This window comes from Ips typographus, linkage group LG2, assembly GCF_016097725.1.
Source record: "Ips typographus isolate SLU linkage group LG2, UJ_Ityp_2.0, whole genome shotgun sequence".
NCBI classification, from domain to species: domain Eukaryota; kingdom Metazoa; phylum Arthropoda; class Insecta; order Coleoptera; family Curculionidae; genus Ips; species Ips typographus.
Genome location: NC_138423.1, coordinates 16451667 through 16470691, shown reverse-complemented (window position 1 = coordinate 16470691; position 19025 = coordinate 16451667). Strand labels below are relative to the sequence as shown.

The window sequence follows — 19025 nt, the reverse complement described above, 5'->3', positions numbered from 1 at the left end:
TAATTTTGGTTAAATATGAGTTATTGTCAAGTACATTTTCGATATATTTGCCACTATTTTTATAAATAACTACGTTACATAGTCCTGCAAGAGAAATAAAATCACAGAAACTACTTATTGAAACTTGGCAGTTACCAAGGAGGCCCCCTTCAAATTCCTAAAATAATAGGTACTACATTTCTCCCTAGTAAAGCAGATATCTTTTTAGTTGATAAAGTATATCTTTTAACTGAGTAAGCTAGTTCAACGGTTTGGAATTTTCAAAAAAGAACCCTTACAAACCAATGGTTTTGCCTAAAAACGTATTTTTGTCGATTCGTTAATAACCTGATTTTTAAGCTTTTTTACAGAAAAAATTAAAGTTGTAGTTTTGTCAGAATATGTTAAAATCAGGTAGATAATGTCAACCCTCTACACATGTAGTTTAGAAAGCTTTAGTTGAATTTTAGAAACCATAAGTTGGATTTCAGCAATATCAATTGTATTTCAGAAAAGGTACTTTTAATTCTAGAATAATAACTTTGATTTTAGAAATTGTAAGTCGTATTTCAGAAGATTTTTGACACGGTCATTTATAAAATTAAAGTGGTATTTCAGAAATCTTCAAATTAACATTTGCAGTAAATGGTAATTGTGTAATACTAAAAATTCGTCTCAAGATAAGGGCATAACTTTATTAATGACATGGTGTTTGCCGGAACAAAATTGACGTAATTTGACAGATTGTCAAAATAATACAAATATACCTTTTAACTACTATCAAAGGACGTCATATTAACTTTAAATCTGACATCTTTTTTAGACTGATTAGACGGACAGAACTCATTTATGAAATTTTAGTCATTTTTGACAAAAGAGTTGAAATAATTGCTTGAGGGTAAATGCGGACCAATGAAACAAATAAATAAATTTAATTTGAAAATATTTTACTCGAATTTGGTAGTTTAGAAAGAAACTTTTCCAATTGGGTCACAATTGATTATTATTCAAGGAAAACAAACTCACCTTGAGACTTTTAAATCGGTTTTACTTGGCGTGATTAATAATTATGAGGAGTCGATTATGCATTCCATGCAATTTGAGTTAAAATAGACATTGTGTCTGAAAAGCTGGGTTTATAATGAATAATTTATAAGCGTTTCCCTTTCCAACGTGTCAGACAGTTGAAGTACAAAGTTTCCTCAACATCTAATCAATCTTTACGGGTGTAAGTTATAAGTTTCTTACATCTAAAGTTGATTTAAGTTATGATGTAATTTTACTTCTCCATACAGTGTGCGTAATGGCCAATCAAGAGAAAGTTTAGTAAAATATTGTAATTCCCTATTTTACAACAATAATTGAATGTTTCATTGATATTAGAACCAGTCAGTCGTCGTTCTTCTAATAATATTTACCTAAATTAAGAATTACATCTATATGTTACTGTCTGTTTTAATTGTTAATTGTGAATGATCTTTGTTTTCACCATTTTAATTAATGGTAGTCGTCTTGATTATATTATTTTACCATAAAAGTTCTACTCTTACTTATAATCCAAGTTGAATCAAGAGAAAAACGTATGCTACGTTCAAAATTTTGTTATGGATCTTTACATGATACTCCAAGGGTTCAATAGATGGATCAATATTAAAACACACAAGATCAATAATAAAAATTGTCTATCATACGCTTTCAAGTAGATTGAATTGAACTGCTCTTATACGCAATGGCATTACTATTCATTATGCTCTATACCTATTTTAAGCCTTCAAACGACTTTAGACGTAAGAAAATTGAAGTATCTACCTAGGAAGGTTGATTAGAGACTCAGGCAACTTTGTAGCAGAACTCTCAGATCCTTAAATCAGTTCGAAAAGCGCGCTTATAAATTATTCATCTTAACTCCTCTAGTCTGCACACAATGACGTTTTAATTTCACTGGAATGGATTGTATAATGAACCCAACTCCGCATAATTATTAATCACAAGTAAGTCGATTTCAAACTTTCAAAGGATAAAAAAAACTTGTTATCTTTACTGGCATTTCTGAAGGCTACATTATGACGTAAAATAATGTACTGAAACTGTCATTTTTCTGAGATATTTAAGGTGATAGTTGCACTATATTCTGTAATTAAATTCAATGGGACACCTTGTGGAACACGATTCAGCGTTTCAAGGGCTATTTAAAAACCTAAAAATGCTGTACAACAAATGTACAGTTTATGAAATATTTAGAGTTAAATTTGTACATATCATCTATAAGAAATATAACAACAACAACACATCGCGTTCATGTTCATTCTCAGTCTTTCAGAAACTGTTAAATATACGGTTTCTGAGATATTTAGAGGGCTAAAGTAGACAGTATTATCTTCATTCTACCAGTATCTAATAGTATAACGCCATCTAAACGTTTTTTTTGGCAAATGTGAACTTAAAAAAAAGTTTGTTTGAAGTTTGAAGATTAATGATTTGTTTTGGTACACAAACATACTCTGCTGCCCTAAACGTTGAAAGTGTGTTATTTTAATTAGATTTAGAAACACTTTCATCTGAAATAATTCTAAAATCCAGTGAAAAATTTTACTCCTTGTGACCTATAAACTGAAAGCTTCAACATCAAAATTGGCATATATGATCATTTATAGTGGCTTTCAATAAATCAACTGTAGATGTACTTTAATACAAATATACATTAAAAATGACAACATATCGACCAAAACTCCGGATAGAACCATTTGACCCTAGTGGAAAATTTTCTAAATTTAACCAGCCACGCACAGTTCTCATAACACTTTCTTGAACCGAGAGAGAATTCCATAAATTACCCATACCTCCCCTATTCCCCAAAAATCCCCAAGAGGCGCCGCCTCCATGATCGATCGTCCGCCAATGGAAGTAGAGCGTCGCGGCGCCGCTCTGTTGGAACGTTGCCGCCCCAAAATCGACTTCTTGATGACCTGGACGCTCATTCCAACGTCTCACCTGGAGGACGCCGCGTCGCGTCTTATATCCGACCGACACTACCAAGAACGTACCTGGGGGTCGTAATCGTGGCTTTGAACGGGGACAGGTCCGCTGAGGACCCTCCGCAGGGGTCCTTCCACTTCTTCGGCGGACGAGGGGTTAGTGTTAACAATATTCGGGGATTTTTTACCAGCAGGATTGGATCGGCCATTCCTGATTCAGGTAAGTGCGACAGGCGCATGATCAATATGGACGTTTATTAAAGGTAGTTTGTGATATATGTACTCGAATGGTTACGTAATCAATTGTGATGTAACTAGTCACGAATTATACGCAATTGCCACTACAATCCAAACTCTTAAATGATACTGAAGAATCCAATCCAAACATCTCAGCTCTTTTGGAAAATTAGAAAGATACTTTTCCATTGTCTCAAACTCGCTAATTGGGATTGCTAACGCTGAATATTAAAACCAAAAGTTGAACTATTCCATATAAAATGCATTGCTGTAAAAGACACAGTTTTGATATTAACCAAATTTAGAGGATGAACTAATATTGTATAACCGGGCTTAAGAAACAGTTATAAAAGGATTTGGTAATGAGTTAGGCACAAATACCTTAATACAAAATACTTAGTATATATTTTGTTTCACAGTTGATGAAAGTTATATCAATATAGGTGGCCAGTGGAAAAACTGTTCATGTGATCAAATACTTTAGAATGCTTTAGAATCTGATTTGGTGATATAAACCTCCCTTTCGTGAGAGGAACATTCTTATAGATATGTTCATTTAAGTCCTTTATTATTAGAAATTAGAAACAGCCAATTATAATGGAGGTAATTTTTATCCATTTTTCATGAAATTATTAAACGGACTTGACTAATCTGGAAGGATCATCCAGATTACTACAAACTGTATGTAAGACGTCTTATAGCCAAATAATGGAATAATAATATGAGTCATATCAGATACTGCATTACCGATTGATTTTTTAAAAATAGGTAAATAATCAATAATGATCGAAATTAAGAGAGTTTGAAGTAGTTAGAAATTCAAAATTTAATACAGAAAAACTAATTCTAAACAACAAAATTTTGTGGATTGTTACAAAAATTCCAATATTCATTTTTAAGCAATATTGTTTATTCTCTCAGATTTTTGACTATAAAATATATTTTTAACTACTAATCGCTGGTTTTCTGTTTTGTCTTGATTTTTTGTTAATCGTGGATAGACATAGTCTTCTTCTTCTTAACGTGCCTTATTAATGTACTGAATGTTAGCTACAATTCTGGGATACACGTTTCGGTTTCGTGGTCCAGTCTCTTATGTTCTTTAGCCACGAGTATTTCTTTCTCCCTAGGTTTCTTCTTTCTTCAATCTTTCCCTTCATAATCAGCTTCAGAAATTGAAGGAGTTGCTGAATATATAGCCCAGGCTGCTTTCCTTCTCTTCACTATTTGCAACAGATCTCTTTCTCTTTCCATTAGATTTAGCACCTCAGCGTTGGTGGTATATGATCTGTCCACGGGATTTTAATGATTTTTCGGAACATCCACATTTCGAAAGCTTCATGACGTTAGCTTTTATTATCCATGTTTCCACTCCGTACAGCAGCACTGAGTAAATGTAGTACCTCACAAAACGGTACCGTAGCTTTAAATTAAGTAAAGTAAGTAAATGCCACTCTGGCCTGTTCAATACTGCTGTGCATCTCCGTATCCGGGTCGAGGTCTTCAGTTATCCAGCTTCTTAAATATATGAACTTGGAGACGATGGATATTGTTACCGTTTACCAGGATATTTGGTGTTCTGCTAACCACCATTACATTCATTTTGTGTGCGTTAATTTTTAGATCAAGGCGTTCTCCTTCGGTCGATCAAGCTGAAGTGCTTCTTGGCTATCAGCCAATATGACCGTGTCATCGGCATAGCGAAGGTTATTAACTGACATCCTCCGTATCTCTCAAAGCACTATCGCAAAGACTGTCCAAAGAAGAGTAAAGATTGAATAAAAGGGGGAACAAAACTTACAACCCTGTCTTACCCCATTCTCTACTGGGAAATTCTCTGTAGATTCATTTTTCACCCTCACCGCTGCCGTTTGATTTGCACAGAAGTTCTCAATGAATCTTAATTCGTTCTTTCTTCGTCGTTGTGGTCTATCATTCTTCCCGGAGCAACCCTACCATCTCTGTATGTTTGACACTGTCTAACGCTTTTTGGTAATCCATGAAGCACAGAAAAACATCTTTTTGTTGGTCTCTGTATTTTTGAAGTAATACTGTCAAGCTGAAGAGTGTTTCACGTGTGCCGAAGCCTTCCTTGAATCCAAACTGTGTAGAGCCTTTCACATCTGTTGTATAATCTTGTAAAGAGCTTTAGTACCTGACTCAACAAACGAATCATTCGGTACTCGTCACAGCGGTTTGCGTTTGGTTTTTCGGTATAGGTACGAAGGTACAGCAGATCCTTCGGTATTTCGCCTGTCTCGTATATGTTGTTAAATATTTCCACCAAAGCATCTCATCAGCATTTAGCATCAGGCATAGTAATAAACACTTAAGATTTTAATGGAAATGCAATGCTTAGCTTATTTAGTAAAAATGTCAAATCTGTTGGTTTACTGGATGATGTTTTCAAACTTTGCCAGGAAGATGTCTTTCTTTGTCGTTGAACTTTCCGTTTATCAGTTTCAGTTGACCAAAAGGATATTTGGAAATTTATTTTAAATCTAATTGTTCCTCAAAATTCCCAATTGTTAACAACATTTTGTATTTCACAAATTATTCACATAACTATGTTATCATCATTGTCACAAATGACTAAACTTTAACTAGTGACGATATTCCAGAAACTTCGAACCAAACCATAAAGTTACTTTAGAGCACTTAATCTTTAAACGATTAAGTTTATTACTTAGTTATTAGTTCCTTCTTCTTTCTTATTCTTCCTCCTCATTCACCATATCTACCCAACTTATTCTTAGGATCCTGCTAGACGACCACATATTCTATGATTCCAGCCGATCACTTATATTTTTCTTTAACGTCTAGGACTACAGTCAATTTTGAGTGTTCTTCATAGCAACATCGAAAAAACGCAGAATTTTACCATTCTGACTCGATGTAAATTAAGATCTCCACTGGATTCTGTTAATTCATTTATTTCTTATTTTGTTAAATATGGACTTGTCCATTTACTTTAGTTTCTTCAATGTACTCATTATCAGTTGACCGTTGATGAGGTTTTTCTGTTGCTGAACCAAACCCTATAAATCTTTGTTTCGGCAAAAAGTATGATGGTGTCGTCTGCATACCGCAAATATTGTTAATGGATATCAACTTGTTGGGTAGAATAATTGATTGTATTAACACATATTTTCTGATAATTTTATAAGGGGTACAAAACGTTTTCTTTTACATCCGTTTATTATTTAGTCTACTCCTTTAATGCGATTTAGGGCCAGTTTAGAATAACTTTATTCTACGGATAATTTTTATGGAAACCGTGAAATCAGACTATTGGTCAATTCTGTCATTTCTATGGAAATTGTCTTAACAATACATTTATCCAGAGGTGAAAGTACCTACCTACGCGCTAACAACCTCCATGTTCCGTACCAAATAGGGGGGGGCTGGGGGGTCTCAGCGCAGTGCCTCCCACCCCCCTGGACTTCATATAGACTTCTAAATCCTCCTTTTTTCTCCAGGTTGAGAAGAACAGGCACTGTGCTGAAACCCCTTGGAGGATCCAAACGTTCCGATTATCAAAGTTATCCTTAAAAGTGTCCAGTGGAAGTGTGAATTGCCTTAAATGATCATCTAATGAACGCTGCGGAGGAAAAAAAGACTGAAATGTGCTTCGTCACTTAGTGCTGCAGAGATAAACAACTAAAGCGTCTAAAAGTTTGAAAAGGCGACAATGGCACCGTTGCCGATAATAAATCTTGAGTTCTCGGAGCTCAAGGAAATTGTGTGGGCGAAATTGCAAGAGCCCCATTCCCAAAGAAAGCTCGTCCTGGTGATAGTGTCTATAGCCCTATTACTGGATAACATGCTTTATATGGTTATTGTTCCCATTATTCCTGATTATTTAAGGTAAGAGATTTAGCATCTGTTATAATATATTTAATTTGAAAGAAAGTAGTACACTTCTTCTAAAGATTGATCTTTCACTTACGTCACAATTTGGAAATGCTTTTTTTTAAGAGGTTGACTGTCATTTTACTTTCTTACTAACTCAAAAACATGCAAATGCGAATTATGGTAGGTACTAAAGTATAGTTCTAAAAATCATTTGCAAAATAATTTAAACAATCATAAATACTGCAAGGATGGACCATAAAACTGTGTTAGTGGATTATAATAGTGTTTCTAATGTAGTAATGTCAATTTTGGTTTCTTCGTGCGTAGAACTAAACTTTGGAGACGAAGACTATATCCAAGATAAATTATGGTGATAATAGAATTCTAATTGAATCAGCAGACTAGGTCTTTCCGTTTTTTTAAAACACACTTTTTATTCGTTTTGGAAATATTGTGAAATGGAATATTACCCTCATATGAGAGTAGAAAACAGTTCTCAAAAATTTTCCAAAGAATAGACGTTTATTAAGACTGCAAGATCAGTATAATATTGTTTTAGTAATTGAGCCCAACCGACCGTCAATCTCTTTCAAAATTGCTCTAATTGTTGTCAATTTCCACAGTAATAGGTAGTACTACTGTTTTGACGTTATTTTATTAACTTTATGAGTAGAGGCACTCTTATCTCCAAATATACTGACAATTTTTAGATACATTGGCGCATACCAAGAAGATCCCATTCCGGGAAACGCCAGCCTGCCCCCCGGGACACCATTCAAGCACGACCACCATGGCCAAGACTCGGCCACCGGCATCCTCTTCGCTTCCAAGGTAATTTTTACTTCATATAATTGACAATAAACAACAAAATAACGTATAGTTAATTAGATACTGATCAAACTACATCAGGAAATATTACAATTACTTTTCTGCTTTTCAGGCCATAGTACAGCTTATGATAAACCCGTTCTCCGGGGCCCTAATAGACCGAATAGGATACGACATTCCCATGATGATTGGCTTATGCATCATGTTCCTTTCAACAGCAGTTTTCGCATGCGGCAGGAGCTACGGGGTCCTCTTCTTCGCCAGAAGTCTACAAGTAAGTAGTTAAGTAAGGTACATGATAGTTGTTGTGTAACATCTCGTGACTTCTATACTCAACTCTATCTATTTTTTTAACCAATCATTCGACTGTTAATCGAATGATGCGGCATCCTAAATTCAGACAGTTCCTAAATTTGGGGACGCAATTTGTGCGTTCTAACTCAAAGATTTAACGTTCTATTTTTAACGTTCAAGTTAATGTAAAAAGCCAAACTTACTTACTTACCTTCTATACTTCCAAAAATCAGCCACAAAGGTGGCTTTGTCATTTGTTCATGTTATGGGCCGTGCCACATTCACACATGTCATCTTCTCTGTAGCCCCATCTTTTTAGGTTAGTATAGCATCTTCAGACGGCCCGTTCTCAGTCTGTTTAGCTCCCTCCACGTTGGGAATGGTAGATGGTGTCCACGACTTAGCTCTTCTTTCAAGTTATTCCTTGTGTGGTTGACGGACTCCTGCCACAAATTTGTTCGACGTATTGCAGGCTTGATTGTTAGGGGAGTTGTCATCCGTAAGAAACGTTTGCGAGACGTGAGTCTGCTCTGTGGCAGTTGATGATTATATAAAGGTTGTCTGTGGTTGGTTTCTTCTTTCCTTCGCTCTGATTCCACAGCAACACGTCTCTTGATTTTAGGTGGGGCGATACCGACTATTAGGCAAATTTCCTCAGTGGGGGGTCGGTTTCAAGCAACCGGACACTATTCGGACAATCTCGCTCATGTGGGCAGAATTGGTCCATACTGGTGCGGCGTATTCGGCGGTGGAGAAACACAGAATGAGAGCCAAGGTCCTGAGGACATGAGGTTGTGCTCCCCATTTTGTGTTTGTGAGTTTCCGAATAATGTTGTTTTTCGCGCATATTTTTTCTTTGACCCCCTCACAGTGCTTTCGGTAGGTTAGGTCCAAACGGATGCCCATATATGTTCCAATTCCAGGCCTTGTCATGTTTACAGCTTCCTGTTTGCTTCCTTACTTCTAAGATGGAAAACATACACCTGTGTCTTGTTTGGGTTAGGCTTGAGGTAGTTGATCTTGTATTTAGTAAGCTGCTAGGTTATCGAGGGCGCGTGTCAATTTGTCCTCTACTTCATTGAAAGCCCTGCCGTGGGTTGCTACAGCACTATCGTCGGCATATATGAACTGTCTTGTATGTTCATTTGTGGGTTGGTCGTTTGATAAAGCCAAAGTAGTTATTCTAATTAAACTTCTTAGTAAATATGCATTTATTTGTCTCCGAAAAGGAAATGATTATTTTTAAATGCCGGACATTTAACTCCTAACTAACCATCATCATCCGTAATCAAGTTCCAATACACAAGTTTTGGAAGAACGTGGATTTCGAGTTAGTTATTATTTATTAATTTAGCTTTATAGGTTTATCATCATTGTTATACGTTCTGCTGTAGGGAAACAAATTTGTTCATTCTTGTTACATTTTTATTACAATTTGACAACGTGCCTAAGAAAGTATAAGAACAATTGTCATAAAATCTTTAAGACAAATCACTGTCTTAAATATACAAGGAACAAAATGTCAACATTTCATGGATAAGGTGGATCTCTCTTCTGAGAGAAATTACTTAAGTTTTGTTGTCGTTACGTTTTCTGAATTACCTACTACTATTTTAGGCTTCACGGTTAATTAACATTGTAAACGGTTTACCCAGATCAGAGTCATTTAAAAATTTAGCTCCTGTATTCTTGTTGATTTAATTTATATCTCAACTGAATTACGAATTACTGAAAATTACTAAGAAGTTCTCTTATAAAGTACTATTTTCGATGTCCTGCATCATTTAACGAGATGTTTCTGTTGTTTTCAGGGCGTGGGATCAGCATTCGCAGACACCTCCGGCTTAGCCATGATAGCCGATCGTTTCACAGAAGAAAACGAACGTTCCCAAGCCTTAGGAATAGCCCTGGCTTTTATCAGTTTCGGGTGTTTGGTAGCCCCACCATTCGGCGGAGCCCTATATCAATTCGCAGGCAAAGAGATGCCTTTTCTCGTGTTGGCTTTCGTTTCACTCCTGGATGGTTTTATGCTGTTGATTGTTATGAAACCGATCAAAACTCAGTTGAAAGAGGCTTCAGTGGCCAAACCACCTTCTGTCCCCATTTGGAGACTATTTATGGATCCTTACATTGCTGTATGTTCCGGTGCTTTAATGATGGCAAATGTAGCGTTAGCTTTCTTGGAGCCCACCATTTCTTTATGGATGGAAGACAATTTAACTACCGACAATTGGAAGATTGGTATGGTGTGGCTCCCTGCTTTTATTCCCCACGTGGTAGGCGTAGTGATTACCGTAAAAATTGCAAAAAAATACCCCCATTATCAGTGGTTAATGGCCGCTGTCGGGTTAGCACTAGAAGGGTTTTGCTGCTTTTTAATACCCTTCTCAACAAGTTACGTGGTACTGATGATACCGTTGTGTGGAATTTGTTTTGGAATCGCCTTAATCGACACCGCATTGCTACCTACCTTAGGTTACCTCGTGGATGTACGTTACGTATCGGTATATGGAAGCATCTACGCTATCGCAGACATATCATATTCCGTAGCATACGCTATAGGCCCTATTATAGCAGGAGAAGTCGTGGAAGCTATAGGCTTCACAGCACTAAACATCGGAATAGCCATATCCAATTTGGCTTACGTTCCGGTTATCGCTTACCTAAAGCACATTTACGACTTTAAACCTTTTGAAAACGAAGCCAACATATTAATGTCCGATCCTCCTAATAAAGAGTACCAGACTTACTCGATGCAAGAACAGAAGACTGTCAACGAGGACGTGCAAAACCATCTTAATTATAAGCAGCAAGAGACTAACTTTAGTAATTACGACCCAAGTTACGAGACACAAACCTATCAAGGAAGTTATCAATCGCAACCTACGATAGGAAATTTTCCTTCTCAAAGTCCTAATTATCCCGACCAAACTTACCAAAGTCCCCAAGTGGCGGCTGCTAGGCCTCAAAGCCAAGGTCGAGTACTGCCTCAGCAACCGGTAGCTAATCCCTTTAGGCAACAGGCACCTGCACCAGCGCCCATGTCCACGGGGGGCAATCCGTTCCGACAAGGTATACAATGAATCTAATATTTGATATAAGTGAAAGTATGTTGAGTTTTAATGTGTACATAATCTGTAATTTAAGTGTTTAATTAGAACCATCTACTTTTAGTTGCTTTTTAAGTAAGCATTCAAAATTAGGCATAGAGAGATTTGTTCAACAAAACCAAGTTTGATCATTGGTTGCCAGTTTTGTTAGTAATACTATAGACTGAGGAACTGTTTATACAAGTTACAATCAATCAAGATTCAGGCAACTTTATGCAGTGTTTTGCAAAATACGTTTTACAAACGTATAGGGCATCATGTAAAAAATGCAAAAATGAGTCAAAAAGGCTTTAGAAACAAAAATGTATTTGAAGCTGTAATTCTCGAGACACAGGGTGTTAAAGTTGGTTAAAAAATTTTTTTATCTTTTTATATCTAAATAACGGCTTAGCTAAATGAAGTACATGATTTGAAAATCCTAATAATAAATTATTCAGTTGAGTGGTGAGAAGCTTTTTTCTGTCAGCTTTTCTTTGTTTTCCTGTAAAGAAAAATAGTTATCCTGTCTTTTCATCGTAGAACGCACGATTTTCAACTTATCTGACAATGTAACAAGTCCCTAAATGTAAACATTAAAGAAAATGTCAATTTAGCAATTATCAAAGCTAGAATTGTCATTCAATTTGTTTTTAATAGTTGATTGTCAATTTGCAGTCCGTCAATCAGCCTCATCTCTGTAGTTTTATATTTCGCAGAATTTTAACACCCTGTATCTCAAAAACGAAAGCTTTGACGACATTTTCTGCTAATTTTTGCATTTCCTGCATGACCCACAAGTTTGTAATACGTATTCTGTAACACCTTTTATATCTGTCATTGGTGGCTAAATAGTACTGTTTAGTTGCATGTTTTAACCTAAATGATGATCGTTTCTACGAAAAATAAATAGGAAAAAAATTTTTATACAGGTTATTAAAATCTCACAGCCTAATTCTCCCATAATTTCATTAATATTTTCTCTGAGAAATAATGCCACAATCTTAATTAATTTACACTTAATAGTCTGCTGTTTCGGATACTAACAAATAAAACAGAATTTTAATGAGATTTTAAATAATTACGTTTGAAAGTAGTGTTGGGACATTTAAACTGAAGACTAATTATTTGGGGTAATAATGTATTTTCAATAGAACGTCCATAATGAAGTAAATGTGGTATAATATAAAAGTCTGCTGAGTCAAACAATGCAGTGAACCTTTCATGCAATTACAGTTTATAACAATGTTGTTGTACGGAAGATACTGTAATATGTTGCTGGAATATGATGATTTAAGGTATTTGAGAGATGTTTTGCTGGAAAGTTGAAATAATCTAAACACCCACAAAGTGTCAATGATCAAAAGATGCAGGTAAGAAATATTTAGGAATAGTTTGGACATTTCACTGATGTCACAGTATTGCTGAGATTGTCATATTATTAAAAAGGTTGAAAATTGAAGAACACTTCTTAAGAATTTTAGACCTTCTAGCTAAGTAGATTAAGTCAGAGACTTGAACATAAGCAAAATCTAATTCACTTGAGTCCTTGAGCTTAATAAAATTTAAGGGCCCAAAAGTTGCCCTCATTTAATAGTGCTTTTTTGACAAAAGATTGGAACATATTTTTATCATTGCACTAGCCTACATGCCACCAGTAAATTCAATCTCTCTCTCTTTCTCTTTAACAACCTTTGCTCATCCACTCCTGGACATAGACCTCCATTTGTTTTCTTCACTCCAACCTATTTTGTGCTGTTTGTCATCAGTTTCTTTCCATCCTTTCCTTGTAGTCATCAACTTTTCTGTGGTCGTCCGATATTTATGTTGGAAATCCTGGGTCTCCATTGCAGTAACTGCCTTGTGCATCTTGTATTGTCCTGCCCTACCCAATATCATTTCAGAGTGGCAATGTGTCTCACTACATCTTCTAGCTCGTATGTCTTTGATGATCTCGAAGTGATACTTCCAGCATAATCTGTTCCATTTCTCTTTGTGCTCTTCGAAGTCTTTTACGGTTAATGAGGTTGTTTCCATTGCATATGTCAGAACAGGTAAGATGGTAAATGGAGTTTTAAGACCATCCACGTTAGTCTGATTCGTCTACTTACTTGCGCTTATTGGTTTTCTTTGCCAAGTTTTATTTGGTGTCTTACCCTTTCAATCACATTATCCCCCACATGTATTTGTATTTCACCTTCAAGAGTTTCTATCTGCTGTTTTTATTGATCAGTTATTTAAATTTCATCATATAAAACTCGGTTTTACCAGTACATCTTTTGTACAAGCTGTTTAGTTACAAACTCAATAAAAAGCATTTTTTCAGGTGCAAATAATGAAGATGAGTTTTGAAAACTCTGTCCGACTTTTTTCAACAATATAATATTTCAATTCAAAGTTATGCTCTATCCAAATGGAAAACAATGTTACTGAAAACTGCCCAGGCAAATATGAAAAAATAAAGGCTACATGAGAAAAAAATTATATTATACACTCTTATCTCCTGGATTATTAATCCAAATAAACAAAAAAGGAACTACTAATTATTTTTTTACCGAATCAACATGCTTTTTAATGTTCTTGGTTGAGAATGAACTTAAAAACCTACTGCACAATAAAAAATTGTTATTTTTTTCTTACATATGAAACAAAACGATCATCAAATATTGTCAATATTCTTCTGAATTACGTAACTTGCATGGTATATACAATATGGTGGTATATAAAGCATGGCATATAAAGTTGTCTGAATCATCTGTAAATTCTTGATAATCTGGACCATTATTTTGCTCTTAATCAACTGAAAGCTGTTTTGAAATAGAAACAGCTTTTTTATATAAACACATTTTAAATACCTAAACGGATATATGTTTTGGAATTATTTGTTGACTGTATAAACCAGTTTCACTTTAAAATTATTTCCATTACAATTACAAATAGCAATGTCAAAATTTTCTATAATTCCATAATTTTCCATATTTCCATTCCATAATATTACTAACAAAAATTTACACTATCAAATATTGCAAACTGCTTGTTGTAGTATGCGAGAGTATTTGAACTGGGCTACTCTGTACATTAGAAATTGCGCTTATTATAAATTTCAGCAAATCCTAAATTGATTGCAGCAATGAAAACTAAGACAACATTACATCTAAGAAAAATATAAAACATAAAAGTGTAGATAGTGCTAGTATTTAACCGTTCTGATAAGACTGCTAAAAAGTTTGTTTAAAAGCAATGATTAGAGTTCTAGTGTTGTAGTATGATTTTTGCCAACATTTGAAATAAGTTACAAAGTTTAAAAATACTTCCTAAAATAAAAACTTTAGTGAAACAAAATGTTGGCTAAAAAAACAGTACATTGGACAATTCTGTTATCCTTACTAAATTTTTTGAAACCACTAAATATAATTTAACAAAAATTTTCGAACTAAAGTAAAACTGAACTTTTTCAGTTTGATCATTGACTGTTTTAAACTTCGGTTTTTTTATGTGATTTTTTATTTCAATCGAATTATTTTATTATTAAAATGGTACAACACAAACGGAACAAGTAACTTTAAATAATATCCTGTGTATTAAATAAAAGTGCATGTATATACGTTTATCAAATAATTATTTTCTTCATAACAAATGGCTAGAATAAGACTAATATATTAATAACTATAATTTGACAGTACATTATTTTTGTCGTTTTTTAATATATAAGAAATATATCAACTGAGATCACATACATATCAGAACCAGCAGGTTCAACTTTTAAACATATCGTGATAGTAGACTTAAGATTTTTAGCAATTTAATCCAGTGTATAACTAACTATAACACAAGGCGTCCATTTTTAACTGAATGTTCAAAAAGCGGGATTTTAGAGAAGAGTTATACTTACCTACTTAGAAAGCCTATATTATAGTCACTTGTCAATATGCACCAAAAAAGTTTAACGCATATCATATTAAGTGTACCTTATATTCTTGGGACAACATAGTGCAATTACTTCATAGAATTAAACAAACGAGAAAAAGTATCCTACCCTACTTAAGGGGTTTGTATTTCGATTAGTTGTAACTTAATTAAGCTAGGTATAGTTAATTTGTAAGAAAAAAGTGAATATTTTAGGATTATTTTAAGGATGACTAATATATTCCATTCCAAAATAATAGAAAGGAAAATTTTAAAGTAAAAATGGGCGCCGTCTTAGTTTTAAGCCTAAATATAGCACGATTTAGCCCGCTATCACCCCGTCTACAACACACTACTCTTTAGATATTATTAATTAGGTTTACCTAGACATTTACAGTTTGAGGTCAGTATGAAATTTTGTAGATTATATGAAATGAAAAAATTCGAACTAGAAGGATGGCAGATACTAACTAATTACAATATTTCATACTTGAGGGTGATATAAACGTTTAGAATTAATTTGGTGCACCTGTAAACGCCTGTAACTATCCTCTTATATTTCTTTCAACAACTATTAAAATAATGATCATTCCAAAAATATACTCAAATATACTTTGGCTTATGTAAAGTTTTATGCAAATTTCAGAGAAAAATATTTTAGTTGATTATAAACACAGGAACGAGACTCTTAGCGTCAATTTTAGTGTTACATATTTCATGCACAAATGATGTAATTAAAAACATATCCAATTTCGTCTCTAAGTATTTATATAAATTATTAACATATAGATAAATCGGTGTAATATTTCAAATAGCTTTTAAAAAACATACAAGAGTGATTTACTTAAGTTTTTCATTAGAATATTAAGAAAGTTTTAAATCAAGTTTAAACTGTTTTGTGTATCTGTTCTTTAGTTTTTTTTTTGATATACACAGAATTGTTATAACCTATTATCATTCTTGTTTTGGATGTGGCTAAGTCAGCACAATAATGCTCTAAAAGTCTCTTGACTAGTGACAACGGTTATCAAACACGTGTTTACTAGAAATCTCAAAATTTGCGTTATAATGTGAATTTAAATTTGCTTTGACCCAAATATGAATCGTTGTGATCTAGGACAGAAAAATGGAAAAAATGTGGCACTTTTTGGAAAAAAAAAAAACTTGAAGAATTTTGTTAGTTATCAATATATAGTGGGGAAGAACGAAAAACTCAACAAACCACTATATTATAATTTTACAATTTTGTAATAATCTAATGCCACTTATGTGAATCACTTTGTATACTATACAGTGTAGCTCAATAAGAGTATCTGATACTTACTCTGTTTTGTTTTTAAGTTTTTCTTATTAGGCATCTACAGGGTGGTTGTACTCTAATTTTGATCTGACAGCACAGTTTCACTTCCTTGTCAATAATTAACATATCATTGGTTATTTTTAAAATAGATTATTTTTTTGTTAATTCTAGTTTCAAAAATAATTTTCAATTGATCTTTAGTTTCGCAGTTTTCCTGTTAGTTTCATTAAAAAATATTTATTTATCATAATAATGTTTTTCTTTCAAAACACAATTGCCATAAAACAATAAATAAAATAAAGATCGTTAACAAAAACTATTACTGTTTACTTACTCGTGTATAATAGTGATTTTGTCTACAAAGATCAAAATTTATTCTTCATGACTGGGCTACTCTGTATATAGTCTCTAATGTAATATTTATGGTGTAAAGTAATGTTAAATATTGCTCACAGCTTACTGTTCAGTAAATATTTTACTGTGCGGAAAAACACTATCATTTACTAATAAAAGTTCTTAATTAAAGTTACCGAAAAATTTTCAATTTAATGATGATTACATCGGATAACTGATAGCAATAAACAGTCTATTAATGACCAATTTCTCAGTTATAGACTTTAGGAGTAACTTAAGATAAAGTGAAACATCGACAAAGTAATTGCAAATTACAGAATTCCTATCCCATATCGATCTGTTTATAATACTTAATGTGTTGTTTTTTATATTAATGGTAATTCTCAGTACATCTACACCTTAATTTTGTATTCATGAAATTATAACAATATTGATGTATAGAGTGCTACAGTAGATAACGAAGCGAGTGTAGGATTATGTATAAAAACCATTTAAGCACCTATGGCTGTTATAATCTGTAAATAAAAACAATTTAAATGTAATTTTAAATTAATACCTGCTAGTGTGTGTAAATTAAAATTAGGTTATATGCATCCTTAAATGTATAAACTAATACTTAATTGTAAGTGAAAGTAGCTAAAATGGTGCCTGGTAGAAATTACATTCTCCAGCTTTCAGTAAATCTAGTTTATGAGTAAGTAAAATTAAAAGTAATTAAGCAAAAGCGGTTAATTACATTTAATTTTACTTAGCATGTAGGCAAAACTATTTTAACATTATTTTAATGAATACGGTATATAAAAGTAACATTTATAGGTGACTTTTTTACTTCTCTTCCAAAACCTTATTTTTTTTATTATTGTTTCACATTTGTTAAATGTAAATACGTGTTGCACTTTTGTAAATAAATAACTTCATTGACATTTAAGTTTGCCAAAGTTTAAATTTGTTACTTTTCTGTACCAATTAATTTTGCATGTTGAATTTTAAATGTTTAAATACTCGAAATGTCCGGCACAATAAAGTTCATTCTCTTATATGTACTCTATATCTTTTCATTGATGGTTTAGTTATAAGGTCAACGAAATTAATTAACCTGACAAACCGCTTCCTTTCAGTTTTAAAATAGTCTGAATGTGGTGGACACTGAATGTATTAATCTTGGAACAATAGAATTATAGATGTTAGAAAGTAATAATGTTGCTGTAACTAGTACATACAAAAAATTACGTAGCTATATGTATTCTTGCTCCTTTTGAATGGACATCTATTAAAATTATTGTTACTCAAAACAGTTTTCATATTTTCCTTCCTTAAAGCAATTCTACCTCACTACCTCACTTTAAAGACACGTAACTCCATTTCAATCGCAATGGCATTAGTTTTAAAAACCAGTTGGGTGCACTCTGTCACTTTTTGCCTTGTAACTCCTTAAGGAGGCACTTAACTGCTAAACACTTTAAAATATAATCTTGTAGAGGATGAAATTTCCTACAACTTTCCTTAATAACACTTTTTTGTAACTTTTCAAATCACAGAGCTGATGCACCCTAATTATCACTTTTTGCTCCCTAAGAGAGTGAATATTTTCAATCCCCAATTTTAACTGACTGTTGTGACTGTGACTGTTTTTATGGGTCACGTGACCGTTTTTAACATTGAACTGATATGTTAAAAATCCCGTGACTCTTTTTAAAAACGCTGTTTTCAATCATCAAATTTAATTTTATTAAACCATTAAATTAAAAAAAAATTATTAAACTAAAAGTTTAAACTGTTATATTCAACGTCACGTGACTCTTTTTACAGTGAAAATATGACAATTTTTATTTATCAAATTCTGTTTTAAAGATGTAGTGATTCTTTTTTAACATTTTAACAGAATCTTAAATTTCGCGTGACTGTTTTTAAGTTTAAACTGTCTGTAATTTTTAAAATCACGTGACTTTTTACATTGAAAATGGTCACGTGACGAGTTTCAATCATCAAATTATTTTTTATAAGTCAAGTGTCTCTTTTTTATCGTCCAAACGGAATACTAAATATCACGTGACCGTTTTTAAATTTAAACTGTTATTTTCAGGTCACTTGACTGTTTCAAATCGCAAAATCGTATTTCAAAGGTCACGTGACTCTTTTTACAGTTGAAATGGTCACGGGACGATTTTCATTCATGAAATCTTGTTTTAAAGTTATAGTGATTTTTTTTTT

At 33.4% G+C, this 19025-nt stretch overlaps 1 protein-coding gene across 2 annotated transcripts in view; it reads left to right on the top strand.

The window, feature by feature from the left end:
• Positions 1-2949: 2949 nt before the first annotated feature.
• The window catches only part of VAChT (Vesicular acetylcholine transporter), a 57792-nt gene continuing 41716 nt past the window's right edge, over positions 2950-19025 (top strand). Inside the window, exons 1-5 of one of the 2 annotated variants that reach the window (XM_081974559.1) lie at positions 3035-3174; positions 6671-7058; positions 7757-7877; positions 7987-8148; positions 9980-18106. In XM_081974559.1, coding sequence (XP_081830685.1) covers positions 6883-7058; positions 7757-7877; positions 7987-8148; positions 9980-11251 — 1731 coding nt within the window. In that variant the 5' untranslated portion in view covers positions 3035-3174; positions 6671-6882 and the 3' untranslated portion in view covers positions 11252-18106. Of the gene's footprint in view, positions 3175-6670; positions 7059-7756; positions 7878-7986; positions 8149-9979; positions 18107-19025 lie in introns of those variants that run through there. The other variant, XM_081974558.1, reaches the window with a different exon arrangement.